The sequence below is a fragment of the Acromyrmex echinatior genome, chromosome 11 (assembly GCF_024713525.1).
Source record: "Acromyrmex echinatior isolate Ae372 chromosome 11, ASM2471352v2, whole genome shotgun sequence".
In the NCBI taxonomy this organism is placed as follows: domain Eukaryota; kingdom Metazoa; phylum Arthropoda; class Insecta; order Hymenoptera; family Formicidae; genus Acromyrmex; species Acromyrmex echinatior.
The window spans coordinates 6576795-6591387 of NC_141862.1; the positions used below are offsets into that span (position 1 = coordinate 6576795).

The 14593-nt window shown below is 31.6% G+C and overlaps 2 protein-coding genes and 1 long non-coding RNA gene across 14 annotated transcripts; 2 read left to right on the plus strand and 1 right to left on the minus strand.

Moving 5' to 3' along the window:
- Positions 1 to 98: 98 nt before the first annotated feature.
- On the plus strand, positions 99 to 2307 carry Dim1 (thioredoxin-like protein Dim1). The gene is made up of 3 exons (XM_011055796.2): positions 99 to 454; positions 581 to 717; positions 1115 to 2307. The coding sequence occupies exons 1-3, from the start codon at positions 377 to 379 to the stop codon at positions 1326 to 1328; spliced, it is 429 nt and encodes a 142-aa protein (XP_011054098.1). The 5' UTR covers positions 99 to 376; the 3' UTR covers positions 1329 to 2307.
- On the minus strand, positions 1885 to 14561 carry LOC105145899 (Protein tyrosine phosphatase 52F). Of its 9 annotated transcripts, XM_087411193.1 has the most exons (23): positions 14216 to 14531; positions 12908 to 13287; positions 11901 to 12170; positions 11508 to 11792; positions 10985 to 11248; positions 10507 to 10845; positions 9218 to 9547; positions 8591 to 8938; positions 7893 to 8183; positions 7585 to 7788; positions 7365 to 7470; positions 5234 to 5460; positions 5081 to 5157; positions 4554 to 4688; positions 4350 to 4472; positions 4113 to 4261; positions 3879 to 4014; positions 3556 to 3622; positions 3383 to 3481; positions 2726 to 2797; positions 2509 to 2568; positions 2238 to 2390; positions 1885 to 2143 (listed from the first exon to the last, which is right to left on the minus strand). In XM_087411193.1, exons 2-23 carry the CDS (start codon positions 13272 to 13274, stop codon positions 2136 to 2138), a joined length of 4110 nt encoding a protein of 1369 aa, XP_087267319.1. In that variant the 5' UTR covers positions 13275 to 13287; positions 14216 to 14531; the 3' UTR covers positions 1885 to 2135. The 9 variants fall into 9 exon arrangements, 6 of the variants coding, with proteins under 6 accessions (XP_087267319.1, XP_087267316.1, XP_087267318.1 ...); XM_087411190.1 differs by having other exon boundaries at positions 7365 to 7788; positions 14216 to 14533; XR_015546661.1 differs by lacking the exons at positions 1885 to 2143; positions 2238 to 2390 and adding exons at positions 2978 to 3042; positions 3208 to 3243 and having other exon boundaries at positions 7365 to 7788; positions 14216 to 14537.
- On the plus strand, positions 6784 to 10463 carry LOC105145898 (uncharacterized). Of its 4 annotated transcripts, XR_015546666.1 has the most exons (7): positions 6784 to 7291; positions 7377 to 7473; positions 8600 to 8839; positions 8906 to 8991; positions 9324 to 9466; positions 9683 to 9760; positions 10084 to 10462. It is a non-coding gene; the product is annotated as an uncharacterized LOC105145898 (long non-coding RNA). The 4 variants fall into 4 exon arrangements; XR_015546665.1 differs by having other exon boundaries at positions 8600 to 8991; positions 10084 to 10463; XR_015546667.1 differs by lacking the exon at positions 8906 to 8991.
- Positions 14562 to 14593: the final 32 nt, after the last annotated feature.

Below are 14593 nucleotides of genomic sequence, written 5' to 3' on the forward strand. Positions count from 1 at the left end.
ACAATAGCAGTTTTCCTCATTTTTCCATGAATTGACGTTTCATTTTTGGACGTCTGTTCTTTATATCTGTACTTGAAATGAGTAAGTTGTATAATTAAACATTTGGAAAGAAAGAAAACAAAGATGGAAAGTACAAAAAGAATTAAAGAGAGAACATGAAAAGAAAGAGTGCAATATCTGAGTGCTAAAAGTGCAAGTAAAATGATTTTGGCGTCGTAACAATAATGACAATACTAAAATCACTAGATTTATAAATCTAGCGACTTTAGACAATCCGTTTCCTAACCTTAAACAACATTTTTAATTGCCTTAACATAAACACAAACGAAACAGCATCATTTTGTAATCGCAAATTTTGTATTTCACACATCTCAAAATGTCTTATATGCTATCGCATTTGGAAAACGGCTATCAAGTCGATCAAGCCATTCTGTCAGAAGAAGACAGAGTCGTGGTAAGTTTATTTCAACATGTTTCACTCATTCATCTCTCGTTATATATAAATAAACATTAAGTCAATTACAACAGAATTATTTTGAATTAGAACTCACGCTTGAAAACAGTATCTCTTTCTTTCTAGGTGATTCGCTTTGGACATGATTGGGATCCAATGTGTATGAAAATGGATGAAGTACTTTATAATATCGCGGAGAAAGTCAAGAACTTTGCTGTTATTTATTTGGTGGATATCACAAAAGTGCCAGATTTTAATAAAATGTAAGTAGGAATTTATGTCCTTATAAATCCATACGTTGCATCAATAATTAACAATTTAATTCTTCAAAAAATAAATAAAATTTATTATTTAAGTTAATTAAGACTAATCATTGAAATATATTTTGGTGATATAATATTTTAACAATAATGTATACAAAAATATATATAATTATATATATATATAATTATATATATATATATATATATATATATATATATTAGGTGTTGGAATTAATTCGTAGCGTTTTACAAGAGATGGGAAGTACTTTCATTAATGTATTTTTTAATGCTCATGTGAAATAAATAACATTCTTTCATTAAAAACGCTACGAATTAATTCCAACACCTAATATATATATATATATATATATATACACACAATATATACTTTTTACAGGTATGAACTGTATGACCCATGTACAGTAATGTTCTTCTTCAGAAACAAACACATCATGATAGATTTAGGTACTGGAAACAATAACAAAATAAATTGGACCCTTGAGGACAAACAGGAAATGATCGACATTATTGAAACAGTTTACAGAGGTGCAAGGAAAGGTCGAGGTTTAGTTGTCTCTCCTAAAGATTATTCTACTAAATATCGATATTAATTTATTTGTAAAATATATGAAATATATAATGTTTTTGTATTTTGAAAATAGATAATAATGCTATATTTATTTCAAGGCAATACGTTACATTAGAGCTGGGATTTAGTTGTACATTTCGACCGATTTTCAGCTTGATTCCTGCCCTTTACTTTTACTTCATCAACCCGCGTACAGCTTGAATGTTGATCGGCCATTGAACCAAGCTGAAAATCGGCCGAAATGTGCAACTAAATCTCAACTATGTATTACATGATGAAAGAAGCTAGATGAATGACTTTGAATGGATGAATTGTAATTTATATTGTGCATATTTAAAAAATATAAGATAAAATAAGCATAAAGTACAAGATGTATAAATTATATGAATAAGTGTACATACGACTTGTCAATAATACATATATTTTAAAGAATTTTATAAAATTTTTTATTTACTATTTTGTTTTTGATTTATATTTAAATGTATGTTTTAGTTAAATATCCATCTCTGTTACTTAAAATGTTTTGTTGGACTATATTTCCTTAAGACATATATTAGGCAATAATGTTGGTAAACATATTTGGTATCACATGATGTATTCTGGCTTCTGATGTATATATTCATATGTATATAGAAATATTCATACATAAAATTGCAATTATTTATAAAAAAAATGGTACGTAAAGTATACAATATCAATTCTATCTTAAGATTTCTTATATTCTAAGATAATTATATTTACATGTAATTACAGTGTATACTTTGGTCTAACATCTAAGTATTAATGATTAATTTAACACGTGAATAATTATAAACAATTCAGTCGTCTCTCACATAGCTGCAAAATAGATTTAGTAAATTACTTAAAATGATGAAAAATTTGTAAATTATTCATAAATTATATATTTCATAAATTAAAGAGATAGACTTACTATTTGTTACATGTTGTACACTATCGCCAAGTACATCAGTTGGACTTGAATAAATTATTAATGGAATACACTCCTGTATTAAACTTTCTCTATTTATTAGCTTGTACGAATCCCTCAGTGGTTTAAAAATACAATTCAGAGTGCGGGATTTTTCTGAAAATTAACATCGTTCTTATAATGAAAATTTTATATACATATTACACACACACACACACACACACACACACACACACACACACATAAAACACATGTACTGATATCTCTTACTGACCTAGAGGTATGTGATGAGTTTTTGTATTTAAGGCATCCATTGATTTGCATTGTCTCAGATCTTAAAATAAAATTATATAGGATAAAATCTATTACATTATATAAATGATATTTCAAATAGATAATATTGAACAAAATCATGTTTTCTTGCTATTTAATTTTTGATACAGCATATACTTAATATAATTTAAATTCATGAGATTTTATTTCAGTCTTACCGTTATTTCTTGAAATGGACCGAGAAAAGAGAGTATCGATTGATTCCAGAGATATGGAGTTATGTTTTTTTACTGGAATAATTTTAATCATGCAATATATTAGAAGGTTTAATAATTAGTTAAAGATATAAACAATTGTGCAATATAGAACTGACTCAAAAAAAGCAGTTTGATTATAGCTTACAAAAGTTGTTAGAAAAACACAATAATAAAATTTTGCTTTTCAATATAATGCCAAAAATAATCACTCACTAATTAAAGTACAATTTATTCGTTCCATATTGCATTATGTCCAATTCATAGCAAGCATATATCAGCTGCAAAATTATTCTCAAATCATACATAGAGAAGCAATGAATGTTATATGTTTAGCTCAAACGATATTAAATAAATATACGAAAGAGTGAGAAATATATATAAGTAAAGCAAGAGGGAAATGCAAAGCGGAAAAAGATAACGCGATCCAAGCATTTTGTTCCTACCTCATCACGTATTAAATAGTTGGAGAGACTCTCATTCTGTAGTACAAAATAGATTAGTGTTATTTCTATCGTGCTTTCTTATACTTATTAATAATACCATAAAAGTAAAGAAAATATCTAGTTTGCTACAGGGAATAAAGTACATATACATATATATTAAATATATAATACATACATATTTCAAGGTTGTTGACTAGAGTTGTGTCTGAATTTATTGTGTCTTTGGCTTTCTTAGGAGTGTTCTCATATATTGGCTCAACTGGTGGTGGTTTGTCTAAATGCAAGATAATATAAGTTTTTTCTGAGAGGGAGAAGTATATCAATCATAGTATTTTAAAGGATACTTACAAGTTTTTAAGAAATAAGGATTCTTGAGTACTTGTTTTATACAATTATATATATAAGCGTATTGACTCTGAAAAAATGTTTTTTTTATATTATACGAATTTATACAAGTATTAATGTATACAATAGTTTTTAATTAGTAAAAAGAAACAAATATGTAACATGGATGAAATTAATTATTTTTTAGTAAAAACATCGATTTTTCGCAACTTCTTAAATTTTAATATTCAATCTAATCTTAATATTTAATCTAATATCTTATCTAACCGAAATACAGATTACAATTTTTTTTTTAATTTTGTATTATTTAACTATGAATCACTTACTTCTCTTTGTACCATATTTATTCTATGATGTCGTAATCTATACACAGTTCCAAATACATCTAATTTTCTATTATCTCTAATTTGTTGCAGAAGTATATCTATCGCTATTAATGTTCCTGTTCTACCAATCCCTGCACTGTAAAGAAATGATATTTTCTATCATTAAGAAGAAATGAATTAACATCGTATGATTGAAATGCAAAACAGCTCTATTCATAGACAATTTGTTCATACCTGCAATGAACAACCACGAAACCTTTATTAGCGATAATATTGCGGCGCATTATTTGGCAAAAATTGATCATTGGATCGAAATCTTCTGGGACATCGTGATCGGGCCAGTCTTTAAAGTGCAAGTGAATAATATTTCTTTTCTTATTTTCCTGTAATTATTTGTACTTTTTACAAATGTTTTTTCATAAAAAATTTTGTAAGTACGTATATAAGTATTATTCATATTAAAAAAGATACCTTTTGTAATACAAGCGTTCTTTGGGTATGTGTTCTAAAGTCCAATTCACTTGTACATCGTATTATCATGTCTTCGTATCGAAAAATTTCTCCTGTTGTCGGATAGTATTGATGACATTTCTCCTGAAAGCAGATTAATGTACGATAAATTGCATTAACATTATACTTTACTTATACTAATTATTATCGATAATTGCAATTTACTTTGCCCTTCTCGACCAACTGTGTCAACATAACTATAATATTAATGTTGTACTGATTGATCATTCTCCAGAAATCGTAAGTAGTTTCCTCTTTTGGACCTTGACAAGCTATGTATTCATCTTCTCCTGTATATCCCTGCAAAATAAATTCACATTTTTTTCATTTGTAAAAGACATTCAATAATTCTTGTTAAAAATAGAGATGATTTCTCCTTTAACAAAATTTCATAATTTTGAGTTTTTTAAAATTATTTTTAAATTGAATGTCCCAAGATATCCAATTAACTATTTTATTAAATTAAGACTATTAAGATATAATTCATAAAAATTAGAAAAAGAATTATATTTGTTTCACATAAGTGTAATTCATAAAAGAATTTTTCTTCTTAATTAGTTACAATTTAAAATCATGTTTTCATTCATCTTTTTTAGAACCATTTATGATATTTTTAAGCAAGAATTATTTCAATCTTTAATAGAGGAAGATTATCGGATTAACCCACACATGTGCGTATGTAAAATATTTACCCTTATAAATGATGCATTGATATAATCCGTATTAGGGTCGTTATCTATTACATCCAGCTTTACTCTTGAGAAATCATCTGAAAGTATAAATCATATATAATAGTTGCTGCAAGTTGTTAGTATGCGTGAGTGAATTGCAAGACAAGTTCGTACATGGTAAAATGTCGGAGTAGCGATTTTTTTTTCGATTAGCTTGCAAGCAAGCTGAATTTGTGGGCATCTGCAAATCGACGCTGAGTGTCTGGAGCAGCCGAAATTCATTGCTCAATTTACCAGGATTGTCTACCAATTGCTGACAATGGCTCATGAATTTTCTTCTGGTGAACGGCGCGGGTACGGGTGAGCCGGGCATGTCAGAGTGAAGAAATCTTCGCAATACTCTGGAATAGAAGAAATTGCGGCTAAGATTTATTCTATAAATCGATGTGTTAATATATCTTATCGTGTGTATTTATTTAATCAATAAATACGCGATCAAAAATCTAATGAGGATAAGATACGTCTGAAAAAATATACGCGCGCGCGTGTATGTGTGTGTGTGTGTGTGTGTGTGTGTGTGTGTGTATGTGCAGACGGATTTAGACAGAGGCCCGGGTCTAAGTACGCCATTTTTCTAGGAGCACAAGAGCGTCATTCTTTTAGAGACCAAAATTAAAAGGTCCGTTCTTTTTTCACAACAAGTTCTGAACTGGTGTACACTAATGCAATAAGTTAGAGTGAGACAGGTATAGTTTGTTTCACTTTAACATATTGCATTATAGTTAAAAACTAGTGTGTGTGGTGTGTGTGTGTGTGTATGTGTGTGTATATATATATATATATATATATATATATATATATACATACAGAATTCTTCGAAAAAGAACAAACGGAAAGTTAATTTTATATTTGTGTAGGATTGTCACACATTTGTGACGCATTTTTGCTAATGTGGCACCTTGAAGTAGTGCTTTGGCGCACAAAAATAAAATCTTGACGTTTTGGTGAAAAAATGATACCTTTCGATACCTATTTTTATTCTTCATTTGTCTGAAAGGAACGCCAAGTGTCTTAAAAGGGCGCCAAGAAGTACAGGGCCTAAGGTGCAAAAATGTGTAAATCCACCACTGTGTGTGTGTGTGTGTGTGTGTGTGTGTGTTTAAAAAATTTCTCTTTTAAACAAATTTAAAGACAAGTTTTACGTTAAAGCCAAAAAATTGTATTAAGCGAAGTATTGACCGTTTTTTCCTTCTTCTTTCTACTATCTTTCAAGTAGCTTCATTATTTCGTTCTCGTTGAATACACATTCACATTATGTTAATTTGACAAAAGCTGTCTATTGAAAAAAAAAAACAAGAAGACTTTTATGTAATCTATATACACATATCTCACAATAAAATAATAACACATACAATAAAATAACGTACCTAATAAAAAAATAATATTATAATATATAACACATAACAATATATATATGTAAAATAGTGGAGATTAAAAAATCGATCTCTAAATATGGATTTAACGTTTCTGTTAACGCATTTGACGAACGTCATCGAAGTAACGAAGAGAATCGGAGAAGTGCGCAATAGTATCCGTGTTTCGTGTATACGCATGTCTTTCCTTCACCGGTGTAGCGTAGGTAGCTCATTCACAGTAGGGGAATAACGAAAACTTACGCAATAAACATATACGCGTCTGACTAGAAACGGACTCAAGGACTCGATTTCCTCGCAAAGATCAGAGTCATAGCCGAATCTATCAATCTCGTCGGCGTTGATTTCTATTGTCTCACTCGTATCTCATTCTCGCGCACGTGAAACCATTTCCGAAGTAATATAAAAATACACTCGACTTTTTAGTGCTCAACACGCGGTAGTTCGACGACGTTTAAACCTCATCGAGCACCGAGCCCGTAATGTACTGTATATTTTAGCGTGCGATAGACGCGCGACCTTGCTCACGCGCTTTAACTATAGTTCTCTCTTCTGAGTCATACAATAAATATCGATCATTGTTCATTGCGCGTCCACCTGTCCTGTATACTTCAAGTTTACGCATCGCCGTGACGTGATTTCGCTGGATCCGAATGTTATTGCAGCTACTTGAAACATTTTTTTTTTTCAGAAACTATTAAAAATCTTATCTTATATAGTTTGCGATGTAAAACGAGATAATCTATCATCAATTATCTTCGATCGACATCGTTTAATCAAGATACAAGAACTTATGTCGGTACGCGTTAATGGCTCTCTCTTTTTTTTTATCTGTTATGTACGTATGTAATAATAATGAAATTTTATTTTACATGTACGGTGAGCATTTTCGTACAAGCAACATCATCGTCACTGCTATTCCCATGGAAAGAATGCCGAAGACAGCTCCGATAACGAGAGCGATGTTGAGTTCTGCGTCTGGTATGGAAAAAAAAAAGAGGATGAAATATATGTTTTTCATATTTCTGTTACATAAGATGTTTGTATTAGATGGACTATTTGCTGACCGATAATTACAACATATATACTTACTCGTTTTTATCATGAATATCTCAGAATCAGTGTAACCACCGTCAGTAAACGCCCTCATTCTGACATGATACCATGTATCCGGATTAAGAGGTCCGTTACAATACACCCGCTCATCCATGTTAGACGAGATCTCCTTGCAATTAACGTCCTCCCCGATCGTATACTTGACGGCTTTTATGTGCCCGTAATCAGCAATGTAATTCGCTAAACAGAGTCATAAGTATTTAATAATGTATGCGCAGCGAGGTTTCGCGTTTCATCGCTTTGTAAACAATCATCCTGCATCTATCTACGGGCATATCACCTACGATAAGGATTCCAATGTGGCCATGTCGCTTGATACGTGATTGAGAAATCGTTCATCATCGCTTCCTCCCAGGAGGGCACATTAGGCCAATTATTGCTCTTCGGGTCGAACCTCGTGTTTGCTCGTATATTATTGTATCCCATCTTCGCCACCATGATCGCATAATACTTGATTTCGCCGCTGATATTGGGGAATAGAGGTAGCAAAATTGCAGCCGTCGTTGTGGTTTTGCGCGCCTTGTACGGATCCAGAGTGATTGATTTAACAATTTCATCTGTAGGCTGTGGCGGTACTGTGATAGGAAAAAAAACTCTTAATTGTGAAATCAGAAAAATTGAAGAAAATATATTTTTTATCACAGAGCTTGTTCCGTCACTTCTTTTGCAATTTACATGGAGAACACAATGATAGTAATAATATAATACATTAGGGTCTGCTTTGAACGATTTACAATTCGTATTAAATTTTAGAACAAAATTGTCACGAATCGATAATTTTACAAATCGTGCATTTTATTATTTATAAAAGTATTATTTTTATACGTGTATATATATAGAAACTATTTAAGTATTTTTTATATTATTCGATATAAAGTTATAAATAGAATTTTATCTCGAATTTTGATATAAATCTAAGGAAAGCTTGATATATTAAAGGAGAGATTTATTAATGAGAATTGATATTCACGTTGATACTTACTTCCGGCAGGATACAGCACGTTTTGATTAACCGGCCCTCCGAGTGTATCGACATTTCTGACTTTGGTGGATATTGTGAAATTATAATTATACTCTCCTTTCAACTCGTTGAGATTTATCGAACACATGTAATCGTTGCGAATGTAATCCGTGCATTCATATTTCTTAAAAATAAAATGAGATGGATATCCAAATCTAGTACCAACACCCGATACATTAAAGAATTCGAGTTCACCGTTTAATGAACATGGTAAGCCCCATGTTAGAATTGTATCCAATATATTCGTATCATTTGAATTTTCTTTGATTGTAATAGATGAGGAATTGAATTTCGAGATTTCTCCTGGAACTGAATAATCATAACATTTAATTAAAATATTCAAGAAAGGTGAAAAGACTCAGGTATATCTTATAGTTGTTAAATGATCTTCGTAATTATATGAATATTTTACTAATAATAATGCTAATTATTTATCAACGCATATTTATTTAATTCAAATTATTTGTTTTAAAATTTTATTCATGAAAAAATATTAATAGATATTATACACAAAAACAGCTTAATATTTCAAATAATTATTGAGAAATAATCTCGCATTATAATGAAATAAAGAAAAATGAAATGTACCTCCGCTATCGCTTACAAACATATGGGGATCGCTATTGTTGCTCCATCCTTCTCCTGTTCTTGCTCTCATATGTACTTTATAACCCGTGAATCCCTTTGCTTCAAGATAATCATATTCAAATATGCTTCCGCTTACATTAAATTTTTTAAAATGATCCGGCATGTCTTGCTCTTCACGAGGACACCAATTTGGAATCGAGTATAATGGTTTCCAATAGATTACGATTTCAAATTCTTCTAAATAACCAGGTAAATAATCTGGTTCGTTCCAAGACAAAGAGAATTGCGAGTCTGTGATATTTCTGACGTAAAACTCAGGTGGAGATGACACTAAAATAACAAGAAATATTAACTAAAATGAATAAACATTAAATTATATAATCAATTATTAAATGTAGCTTGTAGTATTAGTGGCATCGAACAGCGGCTGGAATTAGATAAAAATTATTTAAAATTACATTTTAGTGGATTTGCACGTGCAACATTTACGACCAATTCACATGAGAATCGAGATTTCTCCATATTGGAAAGATAGTGTTGTTTGTGAGTTATTGTCCATTTTGTTGTACTGCTTATTTATGAAGTACTCCGGCACGATTGATAATTAACTTTCCAACAATCAGTTACATCATTAAATATAAGTCGAATTCCGTTTTTAATTCGTCAATGTAAATAATATTTATTATTTTTTAAATTATAGGTTTAAAATCTCTTATCTTAAAACTACTAATAACTTCGAATATTTGAACGTTGTTTTTTTCATTGCGTATTATTCGAGTGATATTAGACAATGAGATAACAGATAATATCTGAGTTTAAGTACACAACTAGACTTGGCTTCTGAATTGTATAATATTTTGTTTCAGATGAATATTGAGAAGATACGAGGAGAGAATACAATATTGTAGCTATTAAGAAAGTAAGAAATTAAGAAGAAAGTAAGAAAATAAGAAAATGATAAGAGAGATGAATATAAACTATGTTTTGTTCTGAAAAGTATGTACACACACACACATTAGGAGATAAATTAAAAAGTTATGCAGGGCAGAAGATAGCGTTAAAACTATAGATAATATAGTGAAATAAAAAAAATATTTAAAAAAATATTTTTGTTCGATATCATCTCCCAATTTACAAAAATAAGATAATGCAATGACATTTAAAAATTATTTTTGTTTTTAGAAAAAATATGATTAAAAGGACGTTTTGATATAAGAATAATGTTTCATATTATATACATGAAACGAAACATTAAATTAATTAAACGATAATATTAATAATGTACGTACCATCCTCCAAAGTTGTGGCATTGACTCCAACACTTAAATCACTGTATCCTGCAATATTAACGGTATGCGCCCAGCAAGTATAACTTGTGAAAGGACTTAATCCCTCTATGGTTGTATTTAGTACGAAAACAGGCTTTGCAGCAATATCGGGATTTATGTTCATCGGGGACACGCGATTCTCGGGCTCGTAGCCTTTCCCTCTTTTCTCTGTATAATTGCATATAGTTATTATAGACGATAGCTGGCAATGATTGTTCTCTTTCTGAATGGTCCAAATCATCGACAGGCTTCTAATATTTGGTGGTATTCCTGGAGTATGCAAAAATGGTGGATTCGTTCCTAAAATATTGAAGAAAATTTTTTCATTATCTATTCTATTTCCTTCGAAACGAGCGAATGTTGAATTAATATTGGATTTTATATACCAATATTACATGAAGACGGAATAATTAGCAAAATATAAGTCAATTTTGCTTACTATATGGAAGCGTGGTAGCGCTCTTGTCTATCGTATCTCCTTCTTTGTCATCTTTATTCACAGCGTTGATAAATATTTGATACATCTCGCAAGCGTGCAAATCCGAAATTATTACACTCGTGTTCGTGGTATTGGTGGTATAGTTGAAATTCGTAGTTATGTAATAATGCTTCAGGCAGAATGTACCAGACTCCGGAGGCTCCCATTTAACGGTCAGCGAAAAATTGCCGGGTATTATGTGAAGAGACTGCGGTGCCGGCAATTCTGCAAATTGTCTATGTATCATACAAATTTATCGAGATCTATTGTCTTGGAATTGATGGAAAGTGAGCATATAAGCGGAGCACGCTGTGACAAAACTTTAATTTGAAATTTATTCACGAAGAGATGTCGAGTGGCAAAGCTTGATAAGTATCTCTCGACTTTACAGAAACAAATTGACCACAAATTTCACAGACATTTTAGGTGTTCTTCGCTATATGTCTCTTCACTTCTCCACCAATTCTGCTAGAACACAGCTTACTCGGCGAAACTGTCTTCGCGGTCTCGTTTGCGCCATAGGACTCCACGGACAGCGTCACCGTTTTGACAGTAAAGTAATACTCTGTGCATATCTCGAGATCATAGGCAGTGTAATTCGTGACAAGGACTACGGTCTTGTTGCAAGACCTTTCATCGCACTGGGTAATCGAGTAGTTGGATATGCATTTCTCGTGAATTGCAGGCTTCTGCCAAGTCAGTTGAACAACGTTGACACCGATGGTGCGTGCGCTTAGAGAGATTACGTTCGCGTCCCAAAAGTCCGGAGCTGAAGAGAATCAGCGCGATAAAGATATTCGTTAATTTCTCATTTTGACGAATCTTTAGTTTTGATAAAGTATAGGCATTATATTCAATAAGCAAATTGTACACTAACTGGCCGTTGTAGCTGATAGAAAGACTCCTTTAGAATCCCAGTAGTCGTTATTAATTGTCACTTTAAATTCATATTGCGTGCATGGATCCAGATCGGTAGCGTTGTACCAGGTGTCCATGCTGTACATCCACGTGCAGTTTTTTTTATCGTCGCATATTTTGATGACATATAATAAGGAGTTTATCGCTTTACACGGAGACTTCCATGAGAGAAAAATCCATTCTGTGCCTATACCATCCGTCTTCAAATCAACTACCTCCTTTGAATCAGCTGAAGACAAAATTGAAAGATTCGAATGCACAAAAGGTCTCAAAATGAAACATACCGCAAGGAATAATCGCTAATCACTTTCCGAATAATTTAGTGATATAATTATAAACAAAAATTTAAATCAATAAGAATAAATTAAATAAGAGAAAGATTCCTATCTTCGGTCAAAGTAGATCTTCGTTATATAAAAATTGACGATCAATGTAATTTATGATATTATTTCTAGCTTCAGTTTATGATTGCGGTTCAAGAAAAATGTACTTGGTATATGAATATTATCAAGATGAGCTTTGAAAATAGAAATATTTTTGTTATCAGTGATATATTATTAAATCCTACAAAAAGAACGAAAAATATATTTTCCTGAATCTTCTATCGTTTAATAATTTATTTCTCGCTTATCGTGAAATATCTACCATTTAAGATTTAAATTTCTCATAACATAAAATATAAAAAAATATATTTAAAAAATATGTTTAAAACTGAACATCAAAAACCAAACACTTTTCTATTCTATCTTGTAATATATGTATATGTTTTCATATTATAATATTTACATTTATCAGTATTTTTAATATACATTTAATAACGGCCATTGACAATTTCTTTCCTCTAATGCTTTCAACATTTTTGGTATTAGTGCTTTTTCTAATGGATATTAATTTTTAAAGCGAATTCTTTAATCTCTTAAATAATTGGACTTTATATCAATATACAAATACGATCAATTTACTTACCATTTGCGTATCTTGGCCACTCCGGATTGCAGTTCGTTGTCTTAATTGTGCTATCGATGGAAATCACATTGTTGGGAAAAGTAACAGGTTTCGTAATATGATCGACAGTGGATGACGAGGACTTATCGGTGACCAGATGGAAAGTATTCAGGGGTTCCACAGTGGATTCGTAGGAAGTCGTGAACGCATCGTCTGTGAATCGTTCATGACGGAAAACCTTGGTTTCCGTCGATTCGGAATTATAATCCAATTCCGTCGACTTGGTAATTGTTGTCCCACTCGACGTAGATACGTCATTGTTGCAGAACACACAGAGGAAGTGGAGAGAGAGAACAAGTAGTATCTGCAGGTGTTTTTCAAGGAACATGTTCTAATGAACGCTGTAAACAAAGCAAAGCCGATCACATGTCCCAATTGTTGTGAAATATCATAATTTATACGTCTTAATGCGAGAACCAGAAATCAATAAAATAGTCTTGCTAAATACAAAAATTCACGTTACATTCGCGTTATTCTCTGAGGTGACGAAATTCTTTGAATTTATGTTATAATTTAATTATTTAATTGCGTTACATTAATTACATAAATATCGAATATTTTAGGAATATATTAGTAGAAAATGTATTTTTATTTCAACTTTTAAGAATTTTACGTGACTTTGAGCATAATTTTCTCTTGCAGCGAGTCACAATGCAATATTTTCAAGTATCATCAGTGACGCAAGAGAGTAAAGATTTCTATTAAAATAAAGCGCATCCTCAGTTAACACAGAGCGGAAATGATTTGGAAAGCCTTGATTTGCACAGCGGTCATATCTATTTCCTTTCACGCCCGTCCGAAGGATCGTGTATACGTGCGTCATTATTCAAGGATGTATCTTGGTTTTTTCTCGAAACTCATAAAAGAAAAAGGTTTTTTGCACGCTAGCAAACGGAAGTTTATTTCCGTGAAATTTGAATTTAAAATTTAAGATATACATAATTGAAGATGTATAATTGAAAATTGCAAACTGTAATTTCAGGGAGAAATAAAAATCAGATCGACGTCGATTAGATGTCGAACAACGTTTAATTATCGATATCGATCCGATTTTTATTTTTCCCTGAAAATGAACGACTCATTCCGAGAAAAATCGGCTCCGAATCGAAGTAATCTGCAATATTTTCAAATATCATTCTTACTTCAATTTTATCATTATCAATTATATATTGTATACATTGTATCGATATATAATAATAATAGATATCGCCGATATTTATGATAATATTTGCAATGTATATATTAGCACTAATCTGAAGCGGAAATTACCGCGGAAAATTCACGAAGGATCACATTTCTTTTGTCTTCGATCAACACTGAGGATTTCACAATCGATGGATTATTATGTAGGAACAACACTTGATCGCTACCGATTGCGAATCGATAATTTATATCGGTAATACTGTGCGCGATACTGCATCGGGTCGCGGGTCTCTCAGTGACTGTTTAAAGAACAGTAACTCATTCGTCGTCGTTGTCTGCGCTTTCGATAATCATTGCCCAACTCAACCGCGCTCGTTGACAGCCTTCCGCCCGGTTGGCTGTTTGTCGTCGCTCTGGTAGTTGATATCACTGATAACGAGCTAAAGTCCACTCGTTCGAGAAGAGTGCACTCTTTTGCGGCCACTTTATTAATCAAATACAAGC

Bases quoted from the DNA above. Each gene is read 5' to 3' on its own strand.
- Dim1 (XM_011055796.2), top strand. From the start codon at position 377: ATGTCTTATATGCTATCGCATTTGGAAAACGGCTATCAAGTCGATCAA. The intron at 455-580 runs GTAAGTTTATTT...CTTTCTTTCTAG, and splicing joins CAGAAGAAGACAGAGTCGTG to GTGATTCGCTTTGGACATGA. The intron at 718-1,114 runs GTAAGTAGGAAT...TACTTTTTACAG, and splicing joins GTGCCAGATTTTAATAAAAT to GTATGAACTGTATGACCCAT.
- LOC105145899 (XM_087411190.1), bottom strand. From the start codon at position 13,274: ATGTTCCTTGAAAAACACCTGCAGATACTACTTGTTCTCTCTCTCCAC. The intron at 5,461-7,364 runs GTAAAATAAAAT...CTTCTATTCCAG, and splicing joins CGAAAATGCTCACCGTACAT to AGTATTGCGAAGATTTCTTC. The intron at 5,158-5,233 runs GTACGAACTTGT...TTATACTTTCAG, and splicing joins CTACTCCGACATTTTACCAT to ATGATTTCTCAAGAGTAAAG.